Source organism: Dermacentor silvarum, chromosome 1 (genome assembly GCF_013339745.2).
Source record: "Dermacentor silvarum isolate Dsil-2018 chromosome 1, BIME_Dsil_1.4, whole genome shotgun sequence".
Classification (NCBI taxonomy): Eukaryota; Metazoa; Arthropoda; class Arachnida; order Ixodida; family Ixodidae; genus Dermacentor; species Dermacentor silvarum.
Window position 1 is genome coordinate 53,057,794 of NC_051154.1, and position 19,804 is coordinate 53,077,597.

At 41.7% G+C, this 19,804-nt stretch overlaps 1 protein-coding gene across 1 annotated transcript in view; it reads right to left on the reverse strand.

Annotated features, from left to right (window-relative positions):
• LOC119463250 (vesicle-fusing ATPase 1-like) overlaps positions 1 to 19,804 on the reverse strand; it is a 64,339-nt gene that overhangs the window by 40,187 nt on the left and 4,348 nt on the right. Inside the window, exons 4-8 of the mRNA XM_037724122.2 lie at positions 16,142 to 16,238; positions 7,143 to 7,261; positions 2,107 to 2,194; positions 1,809 to 1,866; positions 1,166 to 1,224 (exon numbers count right to left, since the gene is read on the reverse strand). Coding sequence (XP_037580050.1) covers positions 1,166 to 1,224; positions 1,809 to 1,866; positions 2,107 to 2,194; positions 7,143 to 7,261; positions 16,142 to 16,238 — 421 coding nt within the window. The remainder of the gene's footprint in view (positions 1 to 1,165; positions 1,225 to 1,808; positions 1,867 to 2,106; positions 2,195 to 7,142; positions 7,262 to 16,141; positions 16,239 to 19,804) is intronic.

The following is a 19,804-nucleotide window of genomic DNA, read 5'->3' on the forward strand; positions in this document are numbered from 1 at the left end:
TATGCCAATGGTTCCTAGAATGTCACCTGTGTTTCATCGTCTTATTCACAGGAAGGTCTCGGGGCTCACCGCGTGGTAAACAGACGAAGAGCCCGTCGGCCAGAGCTTGACCATGGCCCCGACCACCACCGTTCATGGCTTCTACCCTTCACCTCAAAACCTTTCACCACGGTGCAGATGACAGCTTCGGTATGGGGGCTAAGGGTCCGTTCCGTGGTGGCACCAAGCACCATCACCTTGATACTCAAGGTGCCCTTGCGGGAGCGGTAGGGTAAGTCAGTGCCACATGAACACTAAGGTAGACGCGAGCGTATCAAAGAGCATAATCGCGTGCTGGAACACGGTAGAAAATGACATAGTTTTGTTCCTTGCATGCCCCACTACACAATGTGGGAACATGGAGATGAAACTGAAGTACATCTCTCTTGCTACGGTATGAAGTAAAACAAGGACATGCATACATTTGGTTTGTAGGTTTTATTATTTCTTTAAACTCTAATTCGTCTATTGAAGCAACAGATCAAACAAATAACTGTTGTTGCCTCGAATAATTCTCAAAGTCACATGTCACTGTGAGTGAGGTCACAGCCCTGCAAATTACGTAGGCACACTTGTGCGATTGACATCGACTGTCCAGCTGGAAGAGCAGCGCCCACAAGGAGAAGGGCACACGGCATTTGGCTTGAAATTTCAATTCTTTTGGTGGCGTCTAGGTGTAAAACTTAGCAGACACTACCATTAGCACGCATTGTATGCACTTCAGTTGTCGGCTGAAAATGGCCAGATGTGGTGAGGGGCCCTTTAAGATAACTCAAGCTTTCACAGCCTTTTTTGATGATCTGCAGGTGTGACCTGCCTTTGGAAAATGTATACCAATGTAATAAAAAATTTCAAAATTTCTGACCAAATGAGCGTACTAACTTCAAACCAACTTATTTGATCATAAGAATGCAAGAGTAGCAAGTAACACAAACATGTCAAACTTACAGGAACAAAAAATACTATGCCCAAGTCCTTCAAACACAAAAAAAAACTGACCAGTATCAAAATTTTAAAAGTATCACATGACTGGAAAGAAAGAAAGAAAGCAACAAATGTGCAATTTCAAGGGTCTAAAAACATGCCAGCGCACCATCTATACCAATAATGAAGAAACATAACTTACAGTCTTGGGTTTTGACGGTGGCTTAGGAGAATCACCCTTCAGGTAATCCAAACTTGCGACTGTATATAGAAAAAAAAATTTATTGAGGCAGAAAACAGAAAGACACTGATAATTCATTCTAGAAGAAAACAAAATTGTGCATGAGAAGTTATTGCCAGTGGCCTTGCTACATAAGCAATCTAGAAAAATTTTATCGAACAAGTCGCTTTTGGCCTCTCGAGTAATGAGCATACAATGATGTCATCTCAAAGTACAGCAGGTAGCTTCCTTTCTCAGTACAGTGTCACTTTTTTTCTAGTGTTCAGTGTCATGACATGTAGCTGCAAGCAGAACTGCATTAAAATTTTTTACATCTTAAAGCGACCAACTCAAAAGTTGAAACTTTCACTAAAACCTATTACATCAAGGTGGATGACTGGGCAAGTTGGTAATCCATAATGAGCCTGTAAAGTGAAAGAGAAAACACAGAGACAAAACAGTGTTTTCGTCCCCATCTTATGTACAGGTTTATTCTGATGTCAGTTGGATGTTGCTATTACAGGCAATGTTTGTGGATAACTGGTAGAGGTGACCACGCTGCTTAGACAATCGTTGAAGATAAGCTAAACAAGAGATGTTTCCAAAACATGGGTTTGATCCTCACCTTCCATTTCCTTCACGACAAGTTTCAACAGTTTTTTATCTGAGAACTGGTATGCCAGCTGCAGGAAAACAACCAAACAATTCAATGTCAACAGATAGTAACTACTGCACTTCAAAAACAAACGCTTGGTAACCAATTTCAGACAATCCAAAATATCTTACCAACTAAACAATATTCCACAACATTACACTGTCAAATTGGACTACAGTCGCTATTAGGTTAACAATAAGACAAGAATTCACTTCATGCTTTGGTTCAACCAAACGGAGTCCAGGCAGAAGCAGAAAAATGTCCTTACCGTTTGACCAACTGTGAATGCCTGTTTTGGAAACTGCTGCACAAAGTCCATGGACATCTTATCAGTGTCATATGGATCCTTTGTGGTGCTGTTGAAAGATGGGGCTTAGTCAAAATCTATCACTTCTTCAAAGAATTCCACCTATGCCAGATTTATAAACACAAAAGTACGGTAATACATCACATTGCTTATAGCACAGAAAGTAGACTGAGGTGACACGCATCCTTGTACATATGGAAATGCAGGAAAATAACCTGCATTGACTTTTTAAAGCAATTAGGCATCATATGCAGATGAAAGCGCCTGCATGCTGCAAGCATGTATGCATGGCAGCCAGTATATTTAATTTTTCTTTTCTAATGACTTAAATAGTAAATATTCAATCAGCTTTTGTGTACAAACCTGAGAATCTGTGTTACAATTAAAACTTTGCATGATCCCCGGAAGATATGATATTCAATAGCTCACAGCATGCTATCCTTCTGTACAGATCCTTTTTCACTTCTAATAATGAAGTCCACAAAACTTTTAAAAACAGGCCATAGTCTTTCTAAAGAAAAACTATGGTTGCAAGACCTCACTTTGATATCCAACAGCACTGCTCTTGAATACACTATGAATGAATGGGTCCTAACTAACTTGGTTTTGAGTGAGGAAGAGGCCTATCATTTTAGGAGATGCCTTTACTATCATACTAGTTAAGCAACTTTTCACTATGCTGCAAATTTAAGCCTGAAGTTGTTGGCAACTGACTGATCAGCATGGGCCCAACCTCAAAACTGCCTTTACATCTCCCTCATTCTACCACTCAAGCCAGAAAGCAAAGCTTCATTGAACCTGCAGTGTTGCTCTGAATGTAGAGCATTTCCCACACCGCTATCTATTCTCGCTTCAAAGCGCCTCTTATGAGTCGCATACAATGGAAGATGCAAAAAAACTTGAAATGAGTGATCTAAATGACGCCTGTCGTGAATGCACTGAAGGAAATGCAATGAACGTCTTGGGCACGTTCACACCAGGCGTCATTTAGATAAAGTCAAGCATGGGCTTCAAGTTAAGATGCATTTCTGACCACGGGGTTAAGCCCCTTGAAAAACTTTTCCTGGAGCCTGTACTGACTCTTGTGTCATATGTGCATCAGTGGTTTGCAGTATAATGTGATCAAAAGCTGTGTTCACAAGAGCAACATGCATTTTGATACTTTTAAAAACCAAACTATATACTTGTTGTAATTAAGAAGGATGCAACTAGTTATTCACTGCACACAGATCCAAACTAAGCCCTGTATCATGATTACCTAGTCAATATGTATCTATATGTGTTGCAGTAGAGAAAACTTGGCTGTCCTTTGACCTTAATTACCAAGCTAATTCATTAGGGCACAAAAAGCCAGTGATGAACTTGAAACATACTACACAACATACTACTACAACAACACACAAATATAACCCCCTGCAAGTCGAGACGTGTAAAGTCAAATTATCAACCATATCAAAAAGACAAAAAAAATTAAGTTCCTTTAACATGTATACCACAAACTTCTGAATTAACATTTATTTACTTTCTTTCGGGATCGAAGCATTACAGAGTAGTGAAACTACCATACAAGTTGTCAAAAGCTACCCATCCAACCAGTTCATGACAGTGCTGTACACAGCGTCTTAGCTTCTTAAGTTATCATGGTCAATGTCCAATGTCTCAATAATGCTGTGACAAATCCCAGCCTCAATCTCCAAAAAGGTTATACTTTTGATCATGTTTCTGCCTTACAAACTTTGTCACAAAGCACTAAAATAATCACTGTTTCAACACTCAGAAGTGGTGGGTAGCATACTACCCACCTGCTGTATATATGCAGCAAAGCCATAAGAAGCATTATTCCCAACACAGGAATCTCTTGGCATCTTACAGAAATATTGTAAAATTTAAAACAAATGCAGTGTTGCCCTCTGTTGCCGCAAAAATGAGTGTACAGCGTTTCCTACACTTCGAGCCCATCTCAGCAATGCTGTCTGCTGGATTGTTGTGGCTTTAGAATGTGCATAAAAGCTTTGAAGCAATTTTCGTAGCAACAAAAAAGTGTCATTTATTTGTAATTTGGTGCAAGTCTGTTTTGTTGTGAACATTTGCTGGAGGCAGTAGAGAAGCAGCGGATGCGGTACATTTGTCAAGGCTGTGCGATGCCACTTTGCACAGACCCTTTTGCTTCAGGTAGTATCTTGAAAAGCGAAGAACTGTTTTTTTAATATTTCTTTTTCTTTCTTTCCGAGCCATAGAAAGGCACCCCAAGTTCTGTAGTTTCTTGAGTAATATGAAAAAAAAATTTTTTTTTTCTGTTAATTTATTGGGTAGTGGGAAGAATACTTCTCACAGAAGTAATTCTGTCAATTTTACTTGAAACAAATCTGAAGCTATCAATGCGAGAGCGTTAAGGGCCCCGTGTCGCAGAAAATCCGGTGTCAGCGTCGGGGGCGCTGCCCGGCCAAGAAATCATCCTGAACCACACCGACCACGCAGGCTCTCCGCGTGGCACAGAGGCGTGGGTGAACTAATCGAATTTCTCAAGTAAAATGCATCGGAAAAAATCATAGAGTACGATGTAACCACAATCTACAGATGTGATAGCGTCGGATTGTAATTTGAATATACGAGAAAACATAATTCTCTTATTAATCGGAAACTCAAACACAAGCCCCTTTTCCAACATTTCTACCAGTCATACAGCAGCGCACCGCGGTTTCCTCCGAGCAAAAATACCATCCAGATGGCGTTCCCCTCCTTGGCAGCCTATAACAATGTTGCATGTAGGCTCCCTACGGCAGTGCATGCGGAGGCGAAGTTGGAGAAAAAGAAAGCTGCAGTTGCCGGGAAGCCTGATAAGCAGCCAGGGATCTTTGAATGCTATCGCGTTCCACTCTTAAAGGCAAAGCTTAAGCGTCCTCCAATTTTTACATGAAACTTTGGTGACCATGTCTTGTGAAAAAGCACGCAAGTAGACACTTGTGCCACACACGAAAAATTCGCCCATGAGAGGGTTAAGTAACAAAAGGGGCCCTATAACGCACCAGGAAAAGCTTGTGTGGCACCGATGGCATTGTCTCAATGCGGCGATATTGTGTGCTTCGTAGACAGGGACGTGACGTCAAGGAATGAGACTGATCATTTGGTTAAAAATTTTATGTACGATTTATGTTCTCAAAATATTGCAAGTGCTGCAAAAAACATAGCATTACGTTTTCCAACCATTTTATGTATCGCACAGCCATGGACGAGGCGTTGCAACCATGGGATCGACGCACCACATGCTGAGCACTTTGGAGCACTTTGGCATGCCTCGTGGAAGCTGTCGTAAATGTAAAAGTGATGCCATGGCCTTCAAGGTTAGACTGCGTGCCGCTCAATCACGAAGTCCATGGGAACGCTATCAACAGGCTCAGCAGGCTTGGCACCCCTGGCACCCCAACTTCTACTAATGCCCTGCTGCTATTGGTGTCACTACATAACATCATGGGAGAGTGAAATGTGGCATCTAGAGCAGCGCAAATTCAAGTGGAGGATAACTCTCATTTTGCTTGTATTTTGAATGTTCTCTGAACGATAACTTGGGTTTGTGTTAGTCAATTATCATAATTTCTTATATTGTGTGTTCTGTGACATGCTGAGACTAGACCTAGAGCAAATATGGTGACCAGAAAAAAGTGTTGCAAGGTCCCTTAAACATCACTTTGTCAAAGACATCTTTCACTATATTAAGATAATGTTAATGGGTTCATCAATGTACAGTATCTGTCCAAAGGGACCATAGCAATTTGTGTACTTAGATTACCACTGCCAAATCGTACACCCCAAGTTATATTTCAGAATTTTGTTACAGTCTGTACAACAATACTCTGTCCGGTGTCTCAGCAACGCAAGCCAGTAATTATTAAAATTAGGGCATTGGAGAGAAAATTATAATTTTTGCTGGCCAAGACTCCTAGCACTGGTAGACATAACAATCTGCACAAATATCACGAGCTGTTCAGTTAACTAAAGTTGTCAATTTAGCTTAATTACTTTAGGACAGACACGGCAGTTGTAAAATTGAAGATGTTCAGTGCTCAAGGCACATGCATTAACAAGTAATCCACAGATTACCACCTATTTCAATATATTTGCCTTCAACATCTGCTTCAAAACATATTGGGGCTCTACATAGAGTAGTTATGCTGAGTAGATAAGTCCTGCAGTGACCATGGGAGGTTTTCTGGGAAAGTATTAGAACATCAATACATTTCAGTGCAGGTTTTAGAGTGATGTCTCGAAATTTGTGTTAAGCTCAGAAGTCTTATGCAGTGATTTCCTTGAGTACTGACTGGCTTCAATTCCAGAACAGTGATGTGTTCTAGTCGTAAATGAAGAATCCATTAGAGAAAATTAGTCATCTTATTGACAATTATCACAAATCCTGATGTCAACAACTACTATAACTCTTGGCCAACAAATTATGACTGTCTGAAATCCCTTGTTTTTAATAATGGGAGGCTAAAACATCTGTGTAGCCTAATTGCCAACCAGAACACTCAATTATTACAACGAATATGTAAAGAACAGGTGTGCTTTTTCCTCATTTACTTTATGAAACTATCACTGAAGAATATGCAAGCTTATGAATACCTTTTTTTTTTTTAGGGCTCCTACCTCAATGTTAATGCTATATCATATTACACATATATGGCAGCAGTAGCATGCCTCTATAATAGCCTCCTAAAGTGGAAGCTGTCCCACAGGACTGGTCAATGCATGATGTTACTGATGAAGGCCAGTGCAAATGGACAACAAGAAAATTTTTAATTTGACCCAATAATTTTATGTTCTCAGCAGTCAACTACAAAGAAATGTCCAACATAAAAAGCCTAACTTCAGATAGTGCAGGTGTTGAACAGCTTCCGTGCTAAATTTTGTTTGAAATACAAGTGGATATGTCATGGCATCAAGGTCTTAACTATGATTATTAGGTCAGAAAAACTCATCAGGCAGCTACATTCGGCACTTACTTTTTCTTTTCAAGGAAGTCGGCTTCAAGAGTAATTTTTGCAATGTATTGAGTGTTCGGATCGAACACATATGGGCGCACATCAACCATCTGACTGACAGAAAGCTCTGCCCATTTTCTCTGGGAGAAAAAAAAATGAATGAGAGGGAGGGGGTTAAAAGGCATTAAAATGTGTAACACAATCAACTGAAGCGTACACTCACACATGATACCAAAACAATTTTGAGGGTACATGCTTATACAAGACATCTGAATATTTATGCAGAAAGAGCAGAAAACAAGACACATCACACCAAGAGAACCGTTCATAAAAAATCTGCAACAGAAAAAAAATAAATAAAACGAAGGCAGCATACTAGTAAATCTAGTAAAGACTGTTGCATGTCCTGTTTAGACTACCAGCTCAGCAGTAAAAGCAGACAACAAAATACTAGAAATTGAATACAAATGAAATGATCTTGTGTCTAATTTCTTACGAGAATAATATATCTTGTATAACCAGCATCACATTTGCTCTCAAGATACCAGTCATAATGAGAATGTCACTTGCAGGCACTGATTAAAATGGCCATAGAGAGGAGAGCTGCTGCTGAAAGGAGTAGCTTGCCTCCTGACACCATTGCTTTTGACATTTCATTTACTTCTATATTCACTATTAGTAAATCCTTTTTAAAAATTCTTGTGATATAACACTCCCTGGATGGCCTTTTAGAACTCGCTAGTGTACAAACAAAATTTCTGATGGGGCCAGTATACACTAACCACCGTATTTTATAACTTCGGATTTCATCGCAAAACTGCAACATATAGACTGCCTGCAGTTGCTGATGTAGGCAGTATGTGGTGGTGCTGTTAACTGTAATCATGGCCAATTGGAGTTACCGGCTATATTCCCAGCCACCATAGGAATACATGGGGCCAAGAACTTTTTAATTTAATTTCTCATTATGCAGCGCAGTTATGAAGTGCCCATTTCGTGAGAATGTTTCTCTTACATTTTAGAAGAGCTTGGAAAACAAAGCAACAGCCATTTCAAACAAGGCATATTTTTTTAAAACACAGGTCTAGTGGCAGAAGCAACACACCCAATGTGCCTACCCCATCGGAATGGGAAATGACAAGCACTTTAACAGCATTTCATTTATTTTAACAATGATTAATGAAGTAGGAATTTTGTCAACAGCTGATTCAGGAAAATATCAGTAGGCAGAGGCATAAAATGGGAATGGGCTGGGAGCAATGGAGTGCACCATGCAAAATTGCGGTGCCAAGGTTAGACAAAACATGATCAATCGTTTCAAATTTACAGTATTTTATTATTCGCAGAGCACGACATTATACACAGACACGGCCCATCGTGAATACAATTTTATTCAACCTTGTTTTGCAAAAACTACATGTTGATCGAAGCAGATGTTGAGCTTTTACTTTGCTGATACATAGACATTTTTGCTGAGGATGAAGGCTATGCAAATACACATCGAGGTGTTGACAAAATAAAGAAATACTGCCCAAGACACAGCAACAGAAATGTTGGCTAAGTCATATGGCAGCAAACTAGCAAGGAATTCAATGCACTTGACGTCAAGCATACGCTACTGACTGAGGAGAAAATGTAAATAAAAAAAAAGAAACAACAGCATGTATATCAAAATAGCACTGTATGCAGACAGCCACACACGCGTCTGTTCTATTCTTGGACATTGATACAGACACACGAACGTTTCTGCAAAAGGAACACTTAATTGCAAGGATGGAGGGTAACCACTGCATGACGATGGTTTTTTTCGTTGCAATTCTACAGTAGCTCGGTGGGCTCTTGGGCTCTAGTGAATTGCATTTAGGTCATTTTGCATGTCTGTCAGTTAGACGAGCAACACAGCAAGAACAGATGCTGCTCAGATGCTGGCCTTATTTGTTCCTTTCTTGGTGATGTAGGTTTTTCGTATTTGCGTGATCCACCTTTCGCATTATAAATAGGAAAGCTAACTCCTCGACGAGCTTCTCTGGGAGTTTGTTCTGTTTTTTTCAAACTGCTCCAAGAGGCAGAAAGCAAAGCGTATACTGTGTACCCATTGTGTCTTTGTTTGCTTGCCGTCGCGAGAGGAGAGGTGTAGCTGAGTACAGCCGTGTCCCTCGCACTGCCACCAGCTGTTTCAATTAATGCTACCCAATGACTGCTAAAAGAAACTACTTTTTCCTTGTTGCATCCATGGTGATATTGGTAAAAAAATATGTGCAGACTTATCACAAGTGGGCTGCAAATGTTTCCTTTAGTTCTAGCTAACACTTTTGAATATAGCTTCCTGTACGTTGCTACCGCTCCCTTTCTTTTTCACCGAAATCTTCGCTGTGAAGAAGCATGCAGATAATGAAGACTAGGCAAGTTTTTAAATTGCAATGTTTGACACTAGCCTGGTATGTTTTCCACATTGTGGGTAAAAGCAAATGCCCAAGCAATATGCAACCACCAAACTGAACTGTCGCAGACGACGATGGCACCAACTCCCCAGCTCTCCTCAGACGTATGCCAACACCCCCTTTGATAAACTTGCAGCGAGTTTATATGCTTCAAATTCTTCTAACGTGATGATGTCTAGCTTTCTCTGGCACAAGGGTCAGGTGTGGCCAAAGAGCTGCAATTAACGCAGTCATTTTTATGAAGAACTTGAGAACCCACAGCCCAATTCCACTTCTATTAAAATATAAGAACCCACACCCCAATTCTACTTCTATTAAAATAGGGAATACGTTTTTTTCTTCTAAATGCAATAAATTTTACTGAAATCATTAAAATGCTCTCCAACTTATAGCGTGCAGGTAGTCAGATAGGAAAACAAAGAACTAGGCCTAAAGTAGAACTTAATGATAACCACACTAATATTTAACGGCAACTCCAGCAATTTTCCATGTCAATGAACGAATGTCAATGGAATTCACTTAGTACATTCCTCTGTACACTTCCATCATATCCTAAAAAACGCAGGTTTGAGGGTTGTGCAGATTTTTTACGTATGAACTTTGCTAGTTCCCCCAAACCACCAGCCCAGCTACTGGCCACAAGGTGTTGTGATGTGAACGGCGGCATACACAGAACACATTAGGAATGAATAGCAGACGATAGTGTTGAGGAGCCAGTGATCGTGAGGTGATCAGTTTGGCGTGAGAAGTTGCTGTCGCAAGAAGTTACATTCTGTGTGGACAGGCAAGTGATGGGAGGCAAGTGGTGCTGCACTGTTGGCTGCACGAACTTCAGCCCTCGCCAGCCACAATCACAGTTTGAGCCAATGTCGATCGCTTTCTGCCGAGGTTAGACCTATCACAAGTGCAGACTTTGTGTGCCTATACTACCGGCAAAGCTGAGCGACTGAACTGAAGCTAATTAAGCCATTAGGATGAAGAAAACTGCTTTTGTAGTTCAGTTTTGACCATACAAATTTGAAGTAAACTGTTTATTTCACACAGTGCACACACAAAAAGCGAAAACTGACAACACGGTGCACTATCAATATTTGAACACTGCCGTTCTCCAAGACTGCCAGTTGCGCTCGCCGTCATTTTCCTAAATTAAATGTGATTACTCACATGGGTGTATTTTTACGTATTGTTATGCTGACTCATTATTTAGCTTCCAAAGTGCACTGTTTGCCTCTTATTCCAAATGGGCAACAAGTGGAAGCCCCTTCAATACAGCAGCTTAAACAACCACCTCGTTTAGCTGCCAATGGTGTCAATACTGGCATCAATGTATCTGTGAGAAAACTACGTATTCTCTAAACGATCCTATGCGCAAAGTCTTAGTCTATGTCTACTTTATGGAACACATTAATTGTGTGCATAAAACGAATATGATAAATTATAAGTAGGCTGCATAACAATGTGTACTACAATCTTCCGCTCACTGTTTTCAAAGCTGTCCGGTCGCTCCTACCAGCGCCACTCAGAGTGATGAGACTGTGCTTACATGAACGAAATCTGCGTGTCTTGCTATGTTCTGACATTATTTGATGTCATGGAGGCGCGGCTTGCGTTATATATCAAGTGAACGACGAGTGGTCGCTGTACCATGCCGATGCAAACAAATGCACTGGCCAGTGCTTTGGACACTCAGCGGTGTTCTTCCGGAGAAATTGTGCACTCTATAAATCAACATACAAATCTGGAAAGCAGTGCTCCACAACATATCATAGGGAGTATGCGAAATGCTTCCCGGAGAAGGGGTAAAACACCTAAAATAACAAGCAGCACGTATCAAATCAGTGGTGAAGGCTACTCTTGGTCTTCAGGTTGCAGTGTGATGCATTGCGCTGGGCACTGGCTCTCGTGGTGGCGGCTCGAATGTGAACGACTATTCATGGTTATTGAATTTATCAGAATCGTAGCTGTCACTGTTTGACAGGTTCAAAGGAAAGCCCCCAAAGTAAAGTACCGCCATCCTTTGAACAACGCCACTTCTCTCTCTCCTGTATCTCCGATTGGACGATGATAGCGCACGCTTTCATTTCTTTATATTTAGTTTTTTTTTTCAGCCTCAGCGCCATGTCAAAAGTCCCTCTGCACAGCCGCCAGCGACGGCGGCGGCAGCGGCACGCGCGCCCAGCCTGAAAGCTTCAACGGGAATTTTCGAGGGGGCATCACCGTCGACTTGCTTTCGAAAGCAAAAAGTAAAGAAAAAAAAAGCGGTTTAGGAGAGGAGATGGCGGAGGAGAGAGGAGACAGCAATACTTTTCCGAAGGTAGAGGGGCTTTAGAGCAATGTAGCTGACGTTGTCACCCAAAGACAATGGTCTGGTGAAAAACGAATCAGCTGAGTGAGCATCTGCTCTACACCGCTTCCATTCTTCGCGCTAGCGGGACCAGCCTGCCTTACGTGCCTTCCCTGCCATCCCCGCTGGTGCTCCACTCGCGACACTACACGAAGGTGTTTGCTCGGCTGCTCAGTCAGGTTTCGGTATTGTTTTTGTGATTTTTTGCTTATTAAAAATTATTTCCAAATTTGCAGAACAATTCTACTATCAGACGTGTGAATGGAAGGTGGTCTCGGGAGCCTAAAAATTCCACTACCTTGACATGGTCTAAAAATCACCGGTGTTGCCCTACGATCTAGAGAACTATGTGCTTGGTAGAATTTTTAGAAACCGTGCTATTTCCTATAGCTTCAACAAAGTTTCACCTACAGCTTCACAAAGTTTCAGCAGTTTCACCTGAAAGGTGAAGCATTGATTGTGACAGCAAAGTATTAGACAACAACATGAAGTAACATCGTAGTTTTATTAGCTGTATACAATGCAGTAACCGTTCGCTTACTAATTAAATTAACAAGCATGGTGACACGCGTGCATGGGCAAACATGAACAGATCTTTTTCAATGACAGTGAACACTCATCACAATGCTGGCGTGATGAAGAGCGACAGCAGCGTCTTTATCGCAGCAGCAGTGCCCAGCCAACGCTACGTGCTGGCTCTAGCTTCAACGCATCTCCAAAGCTTGAGATTATGTGACTTCCAACACTAGGCGCCCGAAAACACAGTGCACACAAAGCCACCAGCTGTCTTGGCTAGCCTAGTCTTTACAACCACCGCAGATTACCTCCAAGATAGGGCATGCGTAGCCGGGCCATGTGCAGCAACAACCGAGAGAGAGAGCAATTGTGAAGAGGAAGAGGCGCCATTTCCTGCAACCCTTTAGGGAGCACGGCTCAGCACTTGGCTGCCCTGCCTGATATGCTCACCAGAAGGGGGGCTTATCCCTTTACCACTTAGTGCACACTCACCTACCCCGCCTTGTGCGTACAACACTGGGCGAGCAGTAAGACTGCACATCACGCCACCATCTGTTGCGTCCCGAATCGGCCGGGCGCATTCTTTGATTGTTTCCCATCGAGGCAGGCCCTTTCATGAGTGTCGCCCAGACGGCGACAGTGCCAGACACTGACGAGACGGGCAAACAAGCGCCCCAACTCGGCAGTGTGCATTCTTTGAGTGCTTCCCCCGATTCCACCCCCTTCATCAGCGGCCGCCTACCTGGCGACGCGGCCCGACAGTGGCAGTGACGTTCGGACAAAGAAGCTCACCTAGAAGCGACCGACCACAACCGCCACCCTTCGTTAGAAGCGGGGATTAGCGTGAAGGCCATTCTCCCGACCCTGGCAAGATGGCCGTTGGAGGGCAAAAAACTAAGTCACCGATTTTCGTGGAAGGAGTGTCAACCACCTGCTTCCGGATTGCCTCGTCCTTGCTTCGAAGGTGAAACATTAGAGGCGGAGTTCGGTGAACAATACGACCCCTCTGATTGGTCGCATCAAGGTCATCTGATTCCCTAGCCGGGTCAACTAGGGAAGACCGATGTTTTATAAGGAGACACCTTGAGTGCAGTGGTGTCCTGACGTGTTCTGAAATGTGCTCAGACATGTAGTGAGCTGAGACTTTCAAAGTGCTTTCCCATGGAGTATGCTTTCAGATTTGGAGCCACTGTAAATATGTAAAATAAACCCTTTTTTTTTCTCTCGCTCTTACTCCCGGACGTACTCATCCCTCTGGCTGAAGGATCACCGGCCTAAACGCTACCCGAGTCTCAACACATCCCTCTTGGTTCACCCTCGGACGCTTTCTCTCACAGCTACAGCAAGCGGCACGCGATAGAATCTTATCGCACTTGGACTTTATACGGAACCCGAGAGCGACGGCGAAAATTTGCCTAGAGTGTTCCTATGGTTGCCATCGCAATAAAAAGCACCTTTTAAGTCAAAAGAGACATCCAAAAACAACAAAAAATGGCTTTATTTCTTGGCTACTATATCCACCTGCACAGTATAGCCAACATGCTATAGTCAAGCAAATGCAATAGTAACTTTCTTTTTTCACTGAAAGTCAACAAAGGTGAGTTCACAAGTTTAGCAGTTTGCTTAAGTTTTGCTCAAACAAAAAAAAATATATATAGAAGAGTAACACATTGCCACATTCCTACCGGTGCCCAGCTATACGCTGGCAGTAATGAAGACGACGACCGACACGCTAGAGAGTGCGAGCCCTTACTAGCGACGAAGAGGAAGACGCCCCTGAGAGTCTCTCGCTCGGATCCCATTATTCGAGTACGACGGAGTACTTCTTGAACCTCTGTCAATAAAGCTCCTGTGCTCGGTGAACCATGACTTTATATTTAATGTGTACTAATTCCATGGCGATCTGTCACAACTGGTACAGAAACCATATGCCACTGAAGTTTTGAGAACAAGAAACGGGAAAAACAGACTGATTAATGAAGGCTTTAGCGTTACAATGAATCAAAAGGTTTTGATAAATGCTGCACTGATGAAAAAGACAGTATATGCATTTTGCACAGAAGAAAGAAGCTTACTCATACTAGCATTTCCACTCTCTCACAATATTCAGTGAAAGAACAACACTCAATTCATAAGGAAACATACTCCCCTTGAGCAAAAGTACACGTGCCAGGGATTCCACGATAAAACCAATTTTCTTCTCTGCCTACGAATTTAACTTGAAATTGAGAACTGCAGTCCATTTTTGGCATCACAAACTTCCCAGTGCACTCGTCAATTTCAGTTGGCACGTCTGAATAACGAATAAATTCAGCTTTTTGGGGCAAGCATGTGGTCCATATACTTCTGCTCATGGGTGTGCATACAAGCTTAATGGAGCTTGTAAGAAAATGAAAAATGACACAAACATGTTAGAAGCTCAACAATCAAAGGGTTGCAAGGTTACATAGCACAAAACTAGCACAAATGTTTAGGCATTTAAACACTATTGCAAACCAGAATTTAAATGAACAACAATGAAAACAATAATAATAATAAGGTTTAATATCACACAAAGACACTTGACAGTGATTAGTGCTGAAATGGGTGCTCTAAATGATGCAGCATTGGCCTGGCAATGTGCATAGTTAATGTACACAAGCTAAATACACTTCCAGAATAACTAACTGCACTGTACTGTGCGAGTAGGCTAATTAATCTGGCTTTGACAGTAACTGTCACCAATATTTGGCGAGTTGGTGGGTTTAATTTACTGCCACTGGCCTATTACTCAATGTTTATACGCTTCAGAACATTAAAAAAACATAATCTCTAGCCCTAGAAAAATCCATGTACTCCTGATGTTACCACCTGAGAGAAATGTAATGTGATGGCAAATGGGAGATTCTATCAATTGATGATCTCTCACCAGGCACTGAATGAACGTCAGTTTTCCATACAACACAGTGCGAGACATTTTCTGCGAGAATCCCACAAAGACTACATCCACATTATCTTCATGAGAAGTATTTTAGAGTAACTTGTATGATTCACAGTAACTTTTCCAAAAACCACAGTCTGTAACATACTGTAGGCACGGCCACAGTTGTCTTCCATAAACCAATGATTCAATTCATTATAGTAGATGCATACAGAAGATTAGTTTGATTTTGCTGCCTCCTTGCAGCTCGTAACACCAAGTCCAGCTCTGTGCTGCTCCCTCCAGGATATCACATTGACGCAACTCCCTCTCAGCCTCTGCCTTAGCATGATGAATAGTTTCACATTCTTCTGCTGTCGCCTTTTCCAAATGACACGTTTTCAATGCCCAAGTTCTACCGAATGAGTGGCACATTGCTTGGGCATTTCAACAGCCCGATATCCCCACACCTGCTCCAGCCTAGCGACAGTCTTTCCCCCTCCATAGCAGCTGCCTGCTCTTTTGGACAAGACCTCCATCATGCAAAGGTGGTGCATTAGGAAATGTGATCGGCACGACTTGGCGAGCGAACAGGTTGATGTTACGCTGTCACATTACATCAATGTAACCCCCTGTGTCTTCCTCCTCCCGACTCCTTGAACTATTTTGCATCACCCTTTGATCTATTCTTTCTCTTTGCTGTCAACCCCCTCTCTCCCAGCTGTCTTTCATGACAACCCACAACGTTGAGCATCCTTGAATGATACATATAATGCTACTGCATTAAAACAGAGAAGGTCAAATTGAAATGTTTACTTACCATTGGCAAGCTGAAGCCCATGGTGCCTGGTCTGACCTTATCTGATGTCTTAATAGTAAATACAAACTTGTGGTTTGTTGTTGTCACTTCAACATGCCTGAAAAAGCAGCAGATGTTAGTTTTCAAGTGCATGTACATACAGAATGAAAAATGCAACAAGAAAAGCACTTATAACAGGTAACAGATTGCAAACATGTGTAACAAGTGCACAGTATAATAATCCACTACAAATGATCAGCAAAAAGGAGATTGTTGCTTAAGGTCATCCGCTACAGATGGCTGCTATTATGCTGCACCAGCGATAGTCTAAAGGTTATAGGAATAATGTTGCCCTGCTCAGAAGGAGTGTGACATGCTGCTAAAGAGCTAGAGGGTGCTTCTATTATGAGTAACAACTTAATATGAAAGTTTTTGCTGGTGAGCATAACCGCATTCATTCACATAGTGCAGCTTTGTATATGGCATTGGCATAAATTAAAGATTTCTGGTTGTATGAAATGTGGAGGATAAGGCAACAGTATAAAATCAGCAAGAAAAAGGCCAGAAATGAAGTGGGAAGGGAGGCATACACTAAAACAAGAAATATGCAATAGTTAGTGCAATCGTTCACTGCACACTGCAATTTCGAGATGCGATGCAAGTCAGTGATGCTACACAGATGGCACTTCGGTTACCTTGTATCACGCAGAAAATAATTTTCTGTGCAGCTTCTGCTGATTTGAGGTGGGCTTGACTTTCAACCCCCCCCCCCCATTTTTTCCCCTTCCTTTTTGTGGCACGTGTTAAAGCTGCCTATATATTGCAGCTTCTACACTAATAAAACCAGTTGATAGTTTGCGCTCTATCCATTTACGTCTTTTTTTTTTTCCTTTGTTTGTCTGTGTGTATGCGCAACGCTTCCCGATACAGCTATGCACCAACTCGCCCAGCATGAAGTTCTTCTAAAAAAACGGGAAGGCTAACAGTAAACACTACTCCGTTAAATTACGGCTGTAAATGCGAATTCAACATATCCATTCCCAGAGGGGGACCTTGCTTGGACCAACCCGGCCTTATCTGCCGGTAGCTCTGTGGCACAGCGCTGCTGTCAGTTGTTGAAGATGGCGGTTGTGCTTCACACGTACATGGCGTACGAGCAACGAAGTGCGATTCACTTTCAAAGGCGCAAGGGATGAACGCCTATCGAAATCCGCAGGGAAATGCAGCCCACGTATGGGGAAAGGTGTCTTGCTTTGAGAAGTGTGAGGTGGTGGTGGTGCGAGTTCATGTGCAACGATGAAGCCAAGACAGCAGTCCGACAGTGGTTCCAAAGTCAGCCGGATGAATTCTACCCCAGAGGCATCTCAAACTTAGTGCTGCGATGGGACAAATGTCTGAACTTGTGTGGGGACTATATAGAAAAATAGTGTAAGGTACGTAGAATAGTATGTATATTTGTAATTACCTGTATGTGCCTTATTTTGGCTAATAAAAATAGAGGCGAAGACTTTCTGATTTGCCCTCGTACAATAAGCTTTATATGAACAATACATTTGTATGTGTCATCTACAGATATTGTTTGCTAGGTTGATGTTTGATTAGTTCCATCCTTTCACACATGTGAAAGCGCCTCCTGTGGTCATTGTTCCTCTCCCATCATAACCATCACTGGAAACCATTTCTTCTTCTGGCGAAATTTCTTTTTTCGAACATACGTAGTGTTGTCAACAAGCACAATGATCTATCATCATTTATTGACACGTGCAATGCTGATGTCATCCTACTAACGGAAACCTGGTTATCTTGAAAGATATGCAATGCTGAAATATTTGAATGTGAAAAGGATTTCAATTTTTACTGATGTGACCACGGCAATAGAGCAGGAGGTGGCGTTCTAATCGCTTTGTCGGATAACTTTCACTCCTTTCACATTCCTATCATTAGCACTTTAGAATTAGTGTGCATGTGTGTTCACATCAGTCATCGTGACATGAACTTTTTCGCCTGTTACCACCCACCAACTGCACCTTCTTTTTGTTCTGAGCTTTATGACATATTAAATAGCATTATACTCAGGTACCCTCACTCACCAATATTTTTAATGGGTGATATTAAAGGGACACTAAACGGAAAAATGATTTCTTCTATATCAGTAGATTACCCTTCCACAATACCGAAAACACTAATCTTACCACGAGAAACCGCTTGGTAAGCCAGAAGAAAACGAAAAACACAGAGGCGAGTGGCAACGCCACCTTGAAGTTCCCGCCCCAGCTCACCGTGACGTCATGGATTTTGACAGCGTCTTCTAGGTCTCAGTTAATACTTTAGCAGTAAACATTGACTACATTGTGTTCTAAAGGAGCCCAAGACTTGATATGGCAAGTTTAGCGAACTTTTACCGAGCCAACGTGGCCCAAATACAAAAATTACTTTAGAAATCGTGACGTCACACTGAAGTGCTGACGTTGGGGTTTCCTCCCAAAATTCAAAATATGTAACCTTGAGCTTCATTTTTTTTTCTTATAATTGACCTATTGCAGTGTAATTAATGACAACAGAGTTGTCGAAGAATACTCCATCAGTCTAAGTTGATTTATTGTTTTGCTTTAGTGTCCCTTTAAACTCCCTAAAAACATGTGGTGCGGCATGTATCCAATACCTTCTGTTACTTCTGGTTTAGCAGAGGATTTTGTGAATCTATATTATGATTAACTTTGCACAACTAATAAGTGAGCCAACCCAAATGACGTCTACAAGTGCTAACACCACTTGACCTCGTCCTCACTAATTCTCCCGATGTTGTTACCTCACTCAACATGTTGCCTGGCCTAAATGACCATTGTTTCAAAAATTTTATGCTAGAGGGCAACATCAAGCGAATTCCAAAGAAATAGAAATATATATGGGATTATTCTAAAGCTGATTTTAATTCGATTAACGAAGAACTATCACATTTTATTGATGACTGCATGCCTAATTTTTCTGAACGAACCATTGAGTCTAATTGGTTTTTGTTTGAGAATAAAGTGAAGCACCTGATTAATAAATTTGTGCCATTGCGTGTCATTCCTTGTGGACATTGTTTGGCGTGGTTCAATACTTCTTTAAAGCGCCTTTTCAATAAAAAAAAAAGGTGCACATTTTGCAAAGCTAAACGATCGAACAATTGTGAGTTGTGGAATAAGTACCATCTTGCATTTTTAACATTTAAAAATGCAGCATGTAAAGCGAAGAATGTATTTCTCAATAAAACTCACCCATCATTACTTATCAAAAATCCTAAAAAGTTTTAGAATGTAATTGGTGGTTCTAAAGACAGTACAATCTCATTAAACAATAGTAACGGTGTTCCTATTCCACTTTCTCAATGTTATTTTGTGTTAAATAAAGGTTCACCATGTCTTTTTCCCAAGTGTCAGCTAATTCCCAAGTGTCAACTGTTTCCCAAGTGTCAACTGTTTCCCAAGTGTCTTTCACCCGTAAACCTGTTAATTCGCAGTTTATCTACCACATTAACAATAGTATTATATCCCCGACTGCACAATATAAGTATCTTGGTGTGCACCTTACACCTAACCTAACATGGTCTGAGCACATTACGTGTGTCTCCGCCAATGCATCCAAACCATTGGGATTCTTGCGCCGGAACATGCGCAGTGTTCCATCTGCCTTGCGTAAACT